This window comes from Ceratotherium simum, chromosome 39 (genome assembly GCF_057802395.1).
Source record: "Ceratotherium simum simum isolate JZ-2026a chromosome 39, ASM5780239v1, whole genome shotgun sequence".
Classification (NCBI taxonomy): domain Eukaryota; kingdom Metazoa; phylum Chordata; class Mammalia; order Perissodactyla; family Rhinocerotidae; genus Ceratotherium; species Ceratotherium simum.
The window spans coordinates 9,101,184-9,115,266 of NC_141938.1; the positions used below are offsets into that span (position 1 = coordinate 9,101,184).

Consider the following 14,083-nt stretch of genomic DNA (forward strand, 5'->3'; position numbering starts at 1 on the left):
ATGTTATACAAAGGATCCTAGAATATTCCCCCAGTCCCACTAAAGACATACCAAAAGAGGAAATATTCAGATATTACAAAATGAGGGAAGTGAAATCCGTGAAAGCTACAAAACTATGTCATAAGAGATGTAGGACTTGCAGGTCTATATATTTAGTTTTGCTACATTTCCCAACTTTCATCTCAAGTGCATGGCACAGGTGTTAATATTAGATTGTTTTGCTGAGGAACCTCTTCATGGCTCTTTTGATGTCTCTGTTCCTCAGACTGTAGATGAAGGGGTTCAGCATGGGTGTGACCACAGTGTATACCACCGAGACCACCACTTCATTCCTGGGAGAAAGTGAGACAGCAGACTGAGGTAAACCCCAAGCCCTATTCCATAAAATAAGCAAATGACAGGTGAGGCCCACAGGTAGAGAAGGTTTTGTACATCCCACCTGATGAGGGGACCCTCAGAATGGAGGAAACAATTTTATAGTAAAAGAAAAGGATCCCTGAGATAGGGAGAAAACCAGAGATGGCACCCACCAAATACATGACTGTGTTATTAGTGGATGTGTCGGAACAGGCAAAGTTGAGGAATTGAGAAAGATCACAGAAGAAATGAGAAATTTCCACATCTTTGAAGTAGGTAAGTTATAACACCATTGAATTGTGGATCTGGGAGACCAAAAGGCTGACAAAAAGTGACATCAAAACTAACAAGCCACAGAGGCGAGGGTTCATGATGACTGAGTAGTACAGGGGGTGACAGATTGCCACAAACCAGTCATATGCCATCACAGTCAGGAGGAGACTATCCAAACATCTAAAAGCATAAAAAAAGACATCTGAGTCAGGCAGCTGACATAGGAGATGACTCTGCTATGAGTTTGGATGCCCACCATCATCTTGGGGATTGTGGAGGAGGTGAAACTGATGTCAGCAAAGGACAGGTTGGAGAGTAAGAAATACATGGGGGTGTGGAGGTAGGAATCAGAGCTGACAGCCAGGATGATGAGAAAGTTCCCCAACATGGTGACCAGGTACATGGACAAGAACGGAGCAACGAGCACAGACTGCAGTTCTGGATCATCTGAGAGTCCCTTGCGGTAGAATTCTGAGACATGTGTTAGATTCTTTGGTTCTGTGTAGCTTGGACGCCTTTTGAACAAGAAAAGAGGGTTGGAGAGAAAGGAAACAAGTAGATGGAAATCCAGCTCTGTGTCCATATGGTAGATTCAAGCAATTCGTTTGTGAGGTCATACACACCAGTATTTCTCAGTGTCTCAAATCCAATTTTCTTAGAACTTTCCCTCATAGGTTTCCGTGTTATTCATATTTTCAGTATACACTTACTTTAGAGACTCTCATCTGAAGAATATTATAGGAACAAGGACATTTAGAGATAACAAATCCATGAACACAAATATAGCCTACTATTCTAAAGAAGTATATTAAGTAAGAAATATCCTTCTCCCTCCAAGAAAAAAAAATCATGCTAAGTGAATGACACTTAGAAGCAGCTTTATTTTATTCAGATACAGTGCAAGAAATTCCCTTTATTTGGAATGTTGATAAACTGTATAATTGCCTGAACTACATTATCTGGATTCTAAATTAAAGTTAAGTGTTCATGATCAGAAAGCCTTTTTATTATGCACAAGTTATCTTCCTGGGTTTTCATCATTCTTTTGTTTTCTGACTTCTCACCTCCAGGGAAATATGTGCTCACCCAAATATTTTTGTTGTCTTTTAAAAGTGTTTTCAAATATAACTCCTAACCTTGGCCTGGTAGTCTTCAAATGTTGATAAACATGTTTTGGTAAATGCACAAAATCGTACAGCGTCATTGACCTCATAAATGGCATTAGTGTACAATATACCTCACAATTTTAAAAATAATTAAATTTTTTTAAAAAGTTTCTTCCAATTTCTCATCTTATGCCTGATTATATATCAACCCTACATAAAATTGGGGAAACATCTGGTGTTTGACATGGCTTTTTGTTTCTTGGATGTCCATTTAGTAGTGTCTTGGTAAAGTGCTTACATGTATTTCTAATCCTATACATTTGAAATGCTGTGTCCTCATCAAATCCATCTCTCTTATTTACAGTTGAAGAATGTAGGACCACGCATGGCCCCCAAACCAGGTCTGAAACCCACAATTCTTATGCCTACCTCACTTCAGTCTGTACTGAAACAGGGAGGATTCTCCTTAAACCAATTCTCCTTAAATCAACTCCCTGAAGGCAACTCTGACCTTCATTCCCCTTGACAGGTCACACTATGAGTTAATCTGGGGGAAAATGCAAAAGAGAAGAGAACTGAGAAGGACAGATCAAACACCTGGGGAGTTTCCATGTTGGTAAAATGGAGATAATAATTGAACTTACCTTACAGGGTTGTTTTAACAAACATGGATGGACATTGAGGGTATAATGCAAAGTGAAATAAGTCAGAGGGAGAAGGCCAAATACCGTATGATTTCCTTCATTAAGTAGTAGATAATAACAACAATAAACAAACACATAGGGACAGAGATTGGATTGGTGGTTACCAGAGGGAAGGGGAGGGGAGGGTGAAAGGGATAATTCGGTACATGTGTGTGGTGATGGGTTGTAATTAGTATTTTGGTGGTGAACATGATGTAGTCCATGCAGAAATAGAAGTACAATGATGAACACCTGAAATTTTTGCAATGTTAGAATACAAAGTTTATGGAATAAAAAAAAAAAAAAAAAAAAAACAAAAAAAAAAAAAAATAAATTAAATTAAACATAAAGTGCTCTGCCAATGGTTCTCAATTCTAGTTGATTATTATATTTATCTGTGAATATTGTAAAATGTACCAGTGCCCTGCCCACAGCCTGGAACCAACTAAATAATAATCTTTACACACACGGTTCTTAGTGGTCTCAACGTAAAACCAGGGTCAAGAACAATGCCTTAGAATATTGCTGGGAGGTTAGAAAATGTTCAGTTAATATTACATATTATCAGTATAATTAATACCAAATGTATAAATTAAAAATATAAGCATTTAATTATATTTGCTTATAAATTTATATTTTATAGGGATTTGAAATATTACCAATGAAAATTGAGTTTTCTTTAAATCCCTGCATGAGTCCATTACCTAGATACCTGTCCCCACAAATAACCACTGTCTTTAATTTGGTGGGTATATTTTTTGTCAGTGTTTCCATCAGGTTCATATTGATTTGTGTATTTATTAAGGATTTTATTGGGAATTTACTTAAATAGCATATTACTATACATATTGCTTCTAAAATGTTCTTGTTTGCTACAATATTGTGTTTAATACAAGATATAATACTTTAACTGATACGTAGTATTGACTGAGTGATGAACTTCATTTTATTTACCAATTCCTTACTCAGAAATCTCATGAAAGTTCTTTTGCCTCTCTCCATGTCATAGAAGTGAGAATTTCTATGTGACATGTGCATGGAGGACAGTTGTTTTTGTTGTAAAAATCAATGCCAGTTAAATTTTACTATTTATTGCCTACATTTGTTTTCCAATAGAAAAATCAGTTGCTATCAACTACATGCTATCATTAAAGTATAGAATCAGAAATATTCTCAAGCATCTAATAATAGTCATTCCATGACAGCTTCATATGAAAATTCACATCTTATATGGGGAATAATATTGCCATATTTCAGATTTTCAAACTGGGCTGTAAAGTATATTATTATTAATAGAAAATCCTATAATCCACTATATTAGTGCCATAAGTGCCTCTAAAACCAATGGTTCATTACGCTAATTCACAGAAGTTTGTTTAAATCCCTCAACCTCTCTGTGTTGGTGTTCCTGATCTGGAGATGAAGAGAAGAACAGCCATCTCCAGAGACGTGGCATCCAAGGGAAGTGGAAATTCATAAATATTTGGTCATTGTTTTGTAATGAGAATTTGAATCATTACTGGAACAATGAGTTCGTTGATGAAATGCACCACTAAGAAAGTTTCAATAACCTTTTATTTGATTATGTGGCAGAGAATCTGAAGGTTCTCTTGTCTCAGGGCACTAGAAATCCTAAAAAGATGTCTCAGCCCACATAATAAAATGTACCTTCCTGTTCTCATTCTGCCTCTTCTTTTCCATATTTATGAAAATCACTGTTATGGTTTTTGAATAATTGAATGTTGTAGATGCTATTAAATGGAAAATAATAGATCCTACTGAACATCTACGACATGCACACAAACAAGTGCTATTTTATCTTGTCTCCTGTCCTATGGGCTGTCCTTGAAATGGATGAAGGCACAGTCAGGAAAACACCACTGTGTGTAAGCCATATTGACTGTGCTCTGTTTCTTGAAGCAAAAAAGGGTCTAATCAATGTGTAACATATTTGGAGGTTTTCTGTTGTTATCTACCCTGTTCCAAAGGTGATATAAGCTCCAGGGAATTCGAAATAAATGTGACTCAGTCATTTCCTTTCAAGTGCTCAGTATGTATTTGCAGAGGGACAAAAATAAAATGTTTTGTCAGGTATCTGTTGAAAACCAAAGGGCCATATCCCAAGATATTTTAATCAAATTGTATAAATGAAGCTTAGTGTTATTAATATGAGTAATAATAACAATATATAAATAGTTTGCCTGTATATGTATCCATCATAAATTTAATCGCATAGGTAGTATGAGTTATCTATCTAGTCCTTACTCAATGGAGTGCTATCAACTAGGAATCAACTCAGATGACAATGTTGAGGCTCAGAGATACTAAGAACTTGCTCCATGTCACTAAATAATAAGAGTAGGTAGGACTTAAAATTACATTACAGATCTCCGTAGCACATGCAGTTAACTTCTTCGCTCTGTTAAAATTCAGAAAGTTTAAGGCAGAGATATATAGGTCTGAACCAATGACACATCTGTTGTGCATCTTTTAATAGTTTCTGGTTTTCTACATATAGATGTAACTGAGACACTGATGTCATATCTCCCTTTGAAATAGAGAAGGGCTAAATTACAACAGTGGAGGAGGAAGTGGACAGCTGCGGCAAAATCCAGGAGCAGGGGCAAGAGAGAGATCTGCCCTAAATTGTCATGAGCCAGCTCTCTCTGTGATCCCTGCTTGTCATCTCAGCCATCCTTCCTATAGTTTATGCAGCAAGTGTCACCCACTGCTCTCCACTGTGGTCTACCAATAACCTCCAAAGAGAAGAGCACAGGGAATAGAGGGTGTCTACATGAAATGACTAGAGAAGTGATATGGCTTGTTGGGTTGGCAGGGGGAGAATTCTGGTCTGGGGCCCTGGGTCTAGGGTCAGACTGTTTGATTCAAACTCAGGTTCATTCCATTCTATCCCAGATCAAGTTACATTAAAAGTCTATAATCCTTTCCTCATCTGTAAAAGAACCATAATGTGTGCACATATATCTTAGGGGTGACTATGAAGATGAAAAGAAGCAAGTTACATGGAGCACTTAGTTCAGATCCCAGCATGTGGGAATATTTAATAAATATTGATGATATCATGCATATGATCATGTGGCATCATTCCCCCGCTCATCTTCATCATCACCTTCATGATCATTTTGAAGATCTTAGGGGACAGTTTACAGGAACTTGTTTGCTGCTCTGGTGAGAGAGATGCCTATGGGAGCTGGAACCAATGTGGGAGGAAAGGAACTCTGAATGGGAGTTCTCAGATCCCCACAAGAACCAAGAACATTAACTTCATAGGCCTCTGAGCTGAAACTGCATATTGGTGCCCTCCCATCTGGCTACTACAACTGCCTTACCTATCCTGATGTTAAGGAAACAATGCTCCCCCAGTATCTCCTTTATCCAGAATTTCCAATGTCACTCACTAGACTCCACTGTCTCTATGCTGGGACTTGACAAAGGAATGAGGATCCATTGTCCTTCCCATGCCTGGTAGGCAATGAAGGCTCAGGTTCACTTCTCAGGACTGGCAGGAAGACAGAGGCAGACATGGACCCCTGGATGCCTACAATCACTCTCGAAAGAGAAGACACACATACAGGTCCAATTGTACTGGGAACAGCAGACTGAAAGGTTGCAGGGCACAGGCTGATTATTTACAGCTGTTTGGGCTTGAGAGCTCTTTGCACAGACCTCATAATTAGTCAAATTGGTCCAGGTTATCCCAATCTCTGAGGATTTGTTAAGATTAATGGAATGGTCATAGGAAAATTAAATGTCCTTTGTAGGATCTGAGGACATCCACTTCTTAGGAGAAATCGGACTTGTACTCCTTCTGACTTTCAAGTTTCAGAAATCTTAATAAAAAATTCAGACTTACTTTTTAAATTAACATACATCAACATGTGAATTTATTGTCAAATGCATTCAAATGACCAAGTAATTGAGGGAGAATTAGTTTTTCTATATCAAACATCTGATATTTCCATTTTCCCAGTTAACATTTGTATCTCTAAGGACAACACTTTTTTTATTGTCATGGCAAGGACAATTAATATGAGATCTACCTTCTCAACAGTTTCTGAAGTGTTCATACGTTATTCTTGACTCTAGGACAATGTTGAACATCCAATCTTTGGAGCTTATTCATCTTGCTTGACTGAAAATTTATGCCCTTTAATTAGTAACTCTCCATTTCCCCCTCCTGCCAGGCCCTGACAGCTACCATTCCAGCCTATGAGTCTACGAATAAAGTATTTTAGATTCACCAGGTAAGTGGAATCATGCAGTATTTGTGTTTCTGTGATTGGCTTATTTGATTAGCATAACATCCTTAAGGTCATCTATGTTGTTGTAAATGGCAGAATTTACTTCTCTTTTCAGGGTGAGTAGTATTCCATTATATATATCACAGTCTTTTTATCCCTTTGTGTCTCAGTGGACATTTAGGTTTTTCCCATACCTTGGCTGTTGTGAATAGTGCTGCAATGAACATGGGAGTGCTACTAGCTCTTTGAGATCTTGATTTCAATTTTTTTGGGAAGTAAATGCCAAGTAATAGAATTACTGGATAGTGCAGTAGTTCTATTTTTAATTTTCTAAGGAACCTCCATATTTTTTTCCATGGGGAACACCAAATTTTCTACTTACATCGAGAATGCAAGGGTTCCAATTTCTCCGCATCCTTACCAACACTCGCTGTCGTTTGTTTTTTATATAGTAGCTTTCCTGACAAGAGTTAAGTGATATCTCAGTGTGGTTTTTATTTGCATTTCTCTGATGAATAGTAATCATTAGCATCTTTTCATATGCCTGTTAGCCATTTGGATGTCCTCTTTGGAGAAATCTCTATTTCAATCATTCACCCATTTTTTTAATCAGGTTATTAAAATTTTTACTATTGAGTTGTAGGAGTTCCTTATGTATTTTGTAAATTAACAAATTATCAGACATATGGTTTCAAAAGTTTTATTCTAGTCCATAGGTGCCTTTTCAGTCATGGGGTATCTGAAGTGCACTGAGTTGCCACAGGTCTCAAATTTTTGCTGAGATCTAGGTGGAATTTTGACTTAAAATCCCATACCCTCTCTAATATCTGTGATGCCTCTCTCATATCAAGGATAGCAGCACCACTTGTAGATAATTACTGTGGCCCTTTTTGGGATATTTCCATTGAGCTCCCCCCCATTCATAGTGTTAATCAATTAGTAGCACTCATTCTAAATGCTAAAGTTTAAAAAGGAAAAATTATGCACAACCTCTGGGGAAAAGTGAGATATCAACAACATTACTGTTTTAGTCTGGGATTTCCAGAGAAACAGAACCAACAGGATATGTATTTATTTATCTACAGAGAGATTTATTTTAAGAAATTGGCTCATGTGATTGTGGAGGCTTGGTAAGTCCAAATTCTGCAGGGTCGTCCAGCAACTAAAGGTTCAGGGAAGAGTTGCAGTCCAAGTCCACAGGCCGTCTGCTGACAGGATTTCTTCTTCCTCCAGTAGGTCAGTCTTTGTTCTGTTAAGGACTTCAACTGATTGGAGAAGGCCCACCCACATTAGAGAGAGTCATCTGCTTTACAAAGTCCGCTGATCTAAATGTTAATCTCACCCAAAAAACACTTTCACAAAAACATCCATAATAATATTTGACCAACTATCTGGGCACCGTGGCCCAGCTAAATTGACACATAAAATTAACCATCACAATTACCTTGTGAATTCCAAGGGTTTTTGCCCATTACTTAGGTTTTCAGAAATGGAGACACAGCCTATTCATTGTTCCAGAGTAGATCAGACCGAAACTATCATCTCATATCAGATCATGAAAACCAAGGAATCAAAACCTTAATTTAGTCATTTTTAGTGGGAAGAATCTCTCCTCATCTTCTGTAAAGGGCATTCCCTTCTCAAGGATCAAAACTCCTGATCAAGGAAGTTGGTAGACGTTTGGGCTTAGTGGCAAAAGGCCAGGGAAATTAAACTAGTTAGTAAGCAGTTTTTCAGAGAGCCCCAGATCACTGCCTCAGAAACTCTGACATCCCTAAAGGAAAGATGGATACTCATATAGTGAATGCAGATCAGAGCCCAAAGACAGATTTGTCCAGACAAGAGGCAAGGAAGAATAGCTTCAAAATGAATTCCTAAAGATACTATTACTAGTGAAAGCAAAAAGCTACGCTTTGCTGAAGTAAAGTATATAAGGGTGAGTTTGTAGCAAGGTGAAAATATCTTTTTAACCACACAGATGAATAGTTGCATGGTATGGAAGGAGAATATATGTAAAGAAATATCAAGAATGGTGGGGAAAATCACAGTGCCTGTTGTGAGGATGAGATTTTTCATATCATCCCTTTTGTGAGCTAGGATGACAGTGAGAACTTCAGTATCTGCTCATGAGCAGTAGAAGATCCATACATGCTAGTCATCTGTGAACAAAACATATGATTAGATCAGTAGTTCATTACCTTGGTTATACATGAGAAACAACTGGTATGATTTTCAAATCCTCATGTTAAGGGTACACTTCAGTCCAATTCAATTATAATCTGTGGTGAGAAGCAATCATCAATATCTTTAAAGATCCCCAGGTGACCCCTATATGAAGCCAAATTTGAGGACCAGTTACATGGATCATTACACATAGCATGCATAGACAGATCTGAAAGATACAAGAGTTGCATGGACAACAGACGTGAATTTCTTAAAGGGTGGAGGATTGTAATTATTTAAAAGAAAAATGTTGTAAATTTCTCCAGGATGCCTGGGAGAGGGATGAGAAATAAAGAAGAGTCTAGAGCTATAACATGATTCAATCCTGCATTGATTATAATGAGGATAGGATCTCACAATACTCCCTGAATCCCATTGTAGATATACCAGGTGAAGGAACATTCAGATATGAAAGATTGAGATCGAAAGGCACAATAGATACAAAAATTATGAAACCAAATGGGCCAGATTTTGAATTCCATTGTTTGGTTTTACATGCTTTCACAACCCACACAACTGAAAAAGATGGCACGGGTATTGAGATTAGGCTGTTCTTCTGAGGAGCTTCTGCACGGCACTCTTGATGTCTCTATTCCTCAGGCTATAGATGAAGGGGTTCAGCATGGGGCTGACCACAGTGTACATGACTGAGGCCACAGCACCCTTCCTGGGGGAATGTGAAACAGCAGAACTGAGGTACACCCCAAGGGCTGTTCCATAAAATAAGCAAACAACTGACAGGTGAGAGCCACAGGTAGAGAAGGCTTTGTACTTCCCACTTGTTGATGAGACTCTCAGAGTGGTGGAAACAATTTGAGCATAAGAGAAAAGGATCCCTGTGAATGGAACACCACCAAGGAGAGCACCCATAAAATAGATTAATATGTTATTGGTGGAGGTTTCTGAACAGGCAAGGTTGAATAGCTGAGAAGGGTCACAAAAGAAATGAGGGATTTCTACATCCATGAAGAAGGTAAGTTGTGACACCATCAAACTGTGAAGATAGGAGTACAAAAGACTGGCGAAAAAAGAGACCAACACTAACAGGCCACAGATGCGTGGGTTCATGATGACTGAGTAGTGTAAGGGGTGACAGATGGCCACAAACCGGTCATAGGCCATCACAGTCAAGAGTAGACTGTCCAAACATCCAAAAAGAGTAACAATAGACGTCTGAGTCAGGCAGCCCACATAGGAGATGACTCTGCTCTGGGTTTGAATGTCCACCATCATCTTGGGGATTGTGGTGGAGATGAAACCGATGTCAGCAAAGGACAGGTTGGAGAGGAAGAAGTACATGGGGGTGTAGAGGTGGGGGTCCGAGCTGACTGCCAGGATGATTAGCAGGTTTCCCAACATGGTGACCAGGTACATGGACAGGAACAGCCCAAAGAGCAAAGGCTGCAGTTCTGGATCATCTGAGAGTCCCATATGGAAGAATTTTAATCCATGTGTAAAATTTTGTGTTTCTGTGTAGCTTGGACACCTTTGAAAAGTCAGAGAGTGTTGGAAAGAAGGAAACAAGTAAATGGACACCCAGTACTGTATTCCTATTTTGGATCCAAGCAATTCACTTGAGTGGTCACACACCCTAGGACCTGCAAAATATTTCTCACTGTCTCAAATAAAATTTTCTTAGAACTGTTTTCTCACTGGTTTCTGTGTTATTCATCTCTTTCTATACACACTTTACTTTAGAGACACTCACCTGAAGAATGTTATAGGAACAAGGACATTTAGAGATAACAAATCCACGAACATCATAAAATACAGCCTACTTTTTAAAAGAAATTTATTGAACAAGAAATATTCTTCTCCCTCTAAGAAAAGAAAATCATGCTAATTACAGGACACTTAGAAGTAGTCTTATGTTTTTCAGATACAATGCAAGAAATTCCCTTTGTTTTGGATATTGATAAACCTTATAATTGCTAAAACTACAGTATCTGGATTCTAAATTAAAGTCAAATATTCATAATCAGAGAGTCTTTTTTTAATGTGTCAGTTGTCTTCTGGGTTTTCATCATTCTTTGGTTTTCCAACATCTCTCCTCCATGGGAATATGTGCTTGCCAAATGTGTGTTGTCCTTAAAAGTCTTTTGAAGAGAAATCTTGCACACTGTTGGTGGGATTACAAATTGATACATCTACTATGGAAAACAGTTTGGAGGTTACTCAAAAAATTCAAAATAGAGCTACCATATGATCCAGCAGTTCCACTTCAGGGAGTACATCCAAAGGAAACAAAATCACTATGTTGAAAAGATATCTGCACCCTAATGGTCATAGTAGTTTTATTTATAATATTCAAACATGGAAACCACCTAAGTGTCCATCGCTAAATGTATGGATGAAGAAAATGTGATATATATAATCAAATATTATTCTGCCATAAAAAAGGATGGAATCCTGTCATTTGTGACAACATGGATGGACCTTGAGGGTATTATGCTAAGTGAAGTAAGTGAGACAGAGAAAGACAAATATTGTATGATCTCACTTATATGTGGAATCTAAAAATAAACAAACTTATAGAAAAAGAGATCAGATTTGTGGTTACCAGAGGCAGGGGGTAGGAGTGGAGGAATTGGATGAAGGTGGTCAAAAGGTTCGAACATCCAGTTGCATGATAAAAAAGTACTGGGGATGTAATGTACAACATAATGACTATGGTTAATACTGCTGTATGGTATAGTTGAAAGTTGTTATGAAAGTAAATCCAAAAAGTTCTTATCATAAGGAAAAAATCTCACTTTTCTTTTTTTTGGTCCCTATATGAGATGATGAATATTAACTAAACATATTGTGGTAATCACTTCACAATATATGTAAGTCAAATTATTATGCTGCACACCATACTTACACAGTGCTCTATGTCAATTATATCTCAATAAAACTGGGGAAAAATCTTTTCAAACATAAATCCTACCGTTGACTGGTAGACTTCAAATTTTGATAATTATATTTTGGTAAATGAACAAAATCATATGGCATCATTGACCCCATAGATGGCATTAGTGTACAGTGTACTTCTCAATCATTCAACAATAATTAACTTTTAAAAGAACAGTTTATTCCAATATCTCATCTTACGCAGGATTATATATCACCCCTACATAATGTCGGTGAAACATGTGATGTTTGACACTCCTGTTTGGTTTTTTGGTCTCCATTTTTAAGTGGCTTGGTAAAAGTGCTTACATGTATTTTTTTTTTTACATGTATTTTTTATCCTAAACATTTGGGAATGCTGTGTCCTCCTCGAATCCATCGCTCTTATTTACATTTGAGAAATTTAGGACCATGGGAGTTCCCAAAACCAAGTCTGAAACCCAGCATTTTTATGCCTACTTCATTTCAATCTGTACTGAAACAGGGAGGATTCTCCATAAACAAATTTGCGTTTAAATCAATTCTCCTTAAACACAGTTCTCCTTAAATCAACTCCCTAAAGGCAACTCTGATCTTCATTTTCCTTGACAGGTCACACTGAGTTAACTTGGTGAAAATGCAAAAGAGAAAAGGACAGAGATGGATATATCAAACACCTGGAAAGTTTTTGCTTTGGTAAAAGGGAGATAATAATTGAACTTACCATATAGGGCTCTGTTTTAAGAAATTAAATTAAATTAAACATAAAGTGTTCAGACCTATGGTTCTCACTCCTAGTTTGTATGGTATTTACCTGTGAATATTGTAAAATGTACCAATGCCCTGTCCACAGACTAGAACCAATTAAATAATAATCTCTATGCATGTGGTTCTCAGTGATCCTAACACACAGTCAGGGTCGAGAACAATGCCGTAGAATATTCCAGGCACTGAGGAAATGTTCAGTTAGTATTACCTATTATTACTGTAATTTATATCCAATATCTATATTAAAAAACAAACATTTAATAATACCTTCTTCAAATTCATATTATAGAGATTTGAAATAGTACAGACAAAATTGAGTTTTCTTTAAATCTCTGCATGATTCCATTGCCCTGAACACCTGTCGCCCAAAACAACCCCTCTCACCAATTTTGTGGGTATATATTTTCTGTGGGTATATTGTTTCTATAATGTTAGTTATTATTTACATATTTGTAAAGGGTTTTCTTGAAAATTTATCTAAATAGTATATTACTACACATATTGCATCTAAACATTCTTATTTACTACAACGTTGTGTTTAATGCTAGATATAATACTTTAACTGATACATAGTATCACCAAGGAATGAACTTTATTTTATCTATCAATTCCTTATTTCAACAATCCTATGAAAATTCTTTTGCCTCATCCATTTCATACAAGTGAGAATTTCTATTTGATATGTGCATGGAGGACAGTTGTTTTTGTTGTAAGATCAATGTCAGTTAAATTTTACTATTTATTTCCTACACTTGTTTCTCAACAGAACAATCAGTTGCTATCAACTACGTGCTATTATTAAGGTATAGCATCAGATATATTCTCAAGTACCTATCTTGATACTTCCATGGCAGTCATTCTATGATAGTTGTTCCTTGATATCTCCATACGAAAATTCACATCTTAGATGGGGAATAATATTTCCACATTGTAGACTTTCAAATTGGGCCGTAAAGTACATTACTATTAATAGAAAAATCCTATGATACACCATATTAGTGCCATAAATATCCCTAAAACCACTGGTGCATTATCCTAATTCACACACATGTGTATACATCCTTCAACCTCTCTGTACTCATGTTCTGATCTGGAAATGAAGAGAACAATGGCCATCTCCAGAGATGTGTGGAATCCAAGAGAGGGGGAAGTTAAGAAATATTTGGTTATTGTTTTGTAGCAGGAGTTGGAATCATTATAGGAACAGTGAGTTTATTGATGAAATGGACCTCTAAGAAAATTTCAATGAGCTTTTGTTTGATTATATGGCAGAGGATCTGAAGGTTCTCTTGTCTCAGGGCACTAGACATCCTAAAATGTGTGTCACCACACCAAACAAAATGTACCTTCCTGTTCTTGTACTGCATCTTCTTTTTCATATTTATGAAAATAACTGACAGTTTTTGAATAATTGAATATTGTAGATGCTATGAAATGGAAAATAATAGATCTTATCTATGACCTACACACAAACAAGTGCGATTTTATCTTTTGTCCTCTGGGATATCCATGAAATGGATGAAGGCACAAACAAGAAATC

At 37.0% G+C, this 14,083-nt stretch overlaps 1 protein-coding gene and 1 pseudogene across 1 annotated transcript; both read right to left on the reverse strand.

Annotated features, from left to right (window-relative positions):
• Positions 1–208: 208 nt before the first annotated feature.
• Positions 209–1,033, reverse strand: LOC106799977 (olfactory receptor 7E178-like; annotated as a pseudogene).
• An 8,414-nt stretch (positions 1,034–9,447) lies between these two features.
• Positions 9,448–10,350, reverse strand: LOC106800034 (olfactory receptor 7E178-like). Its single transcript, XM_014790412.2, has one exon. It carries the CDS (start codon positions 10,333–10,335, stop codon positions 9,448–9,450), a length of 888 nt encoding a protein of 295 aa, XP_014645898.2. The 5' UTR covers positions 10,336–10,350.
• Positions 10,351–14,083: the final 3,733 nt, after the last annotated feature.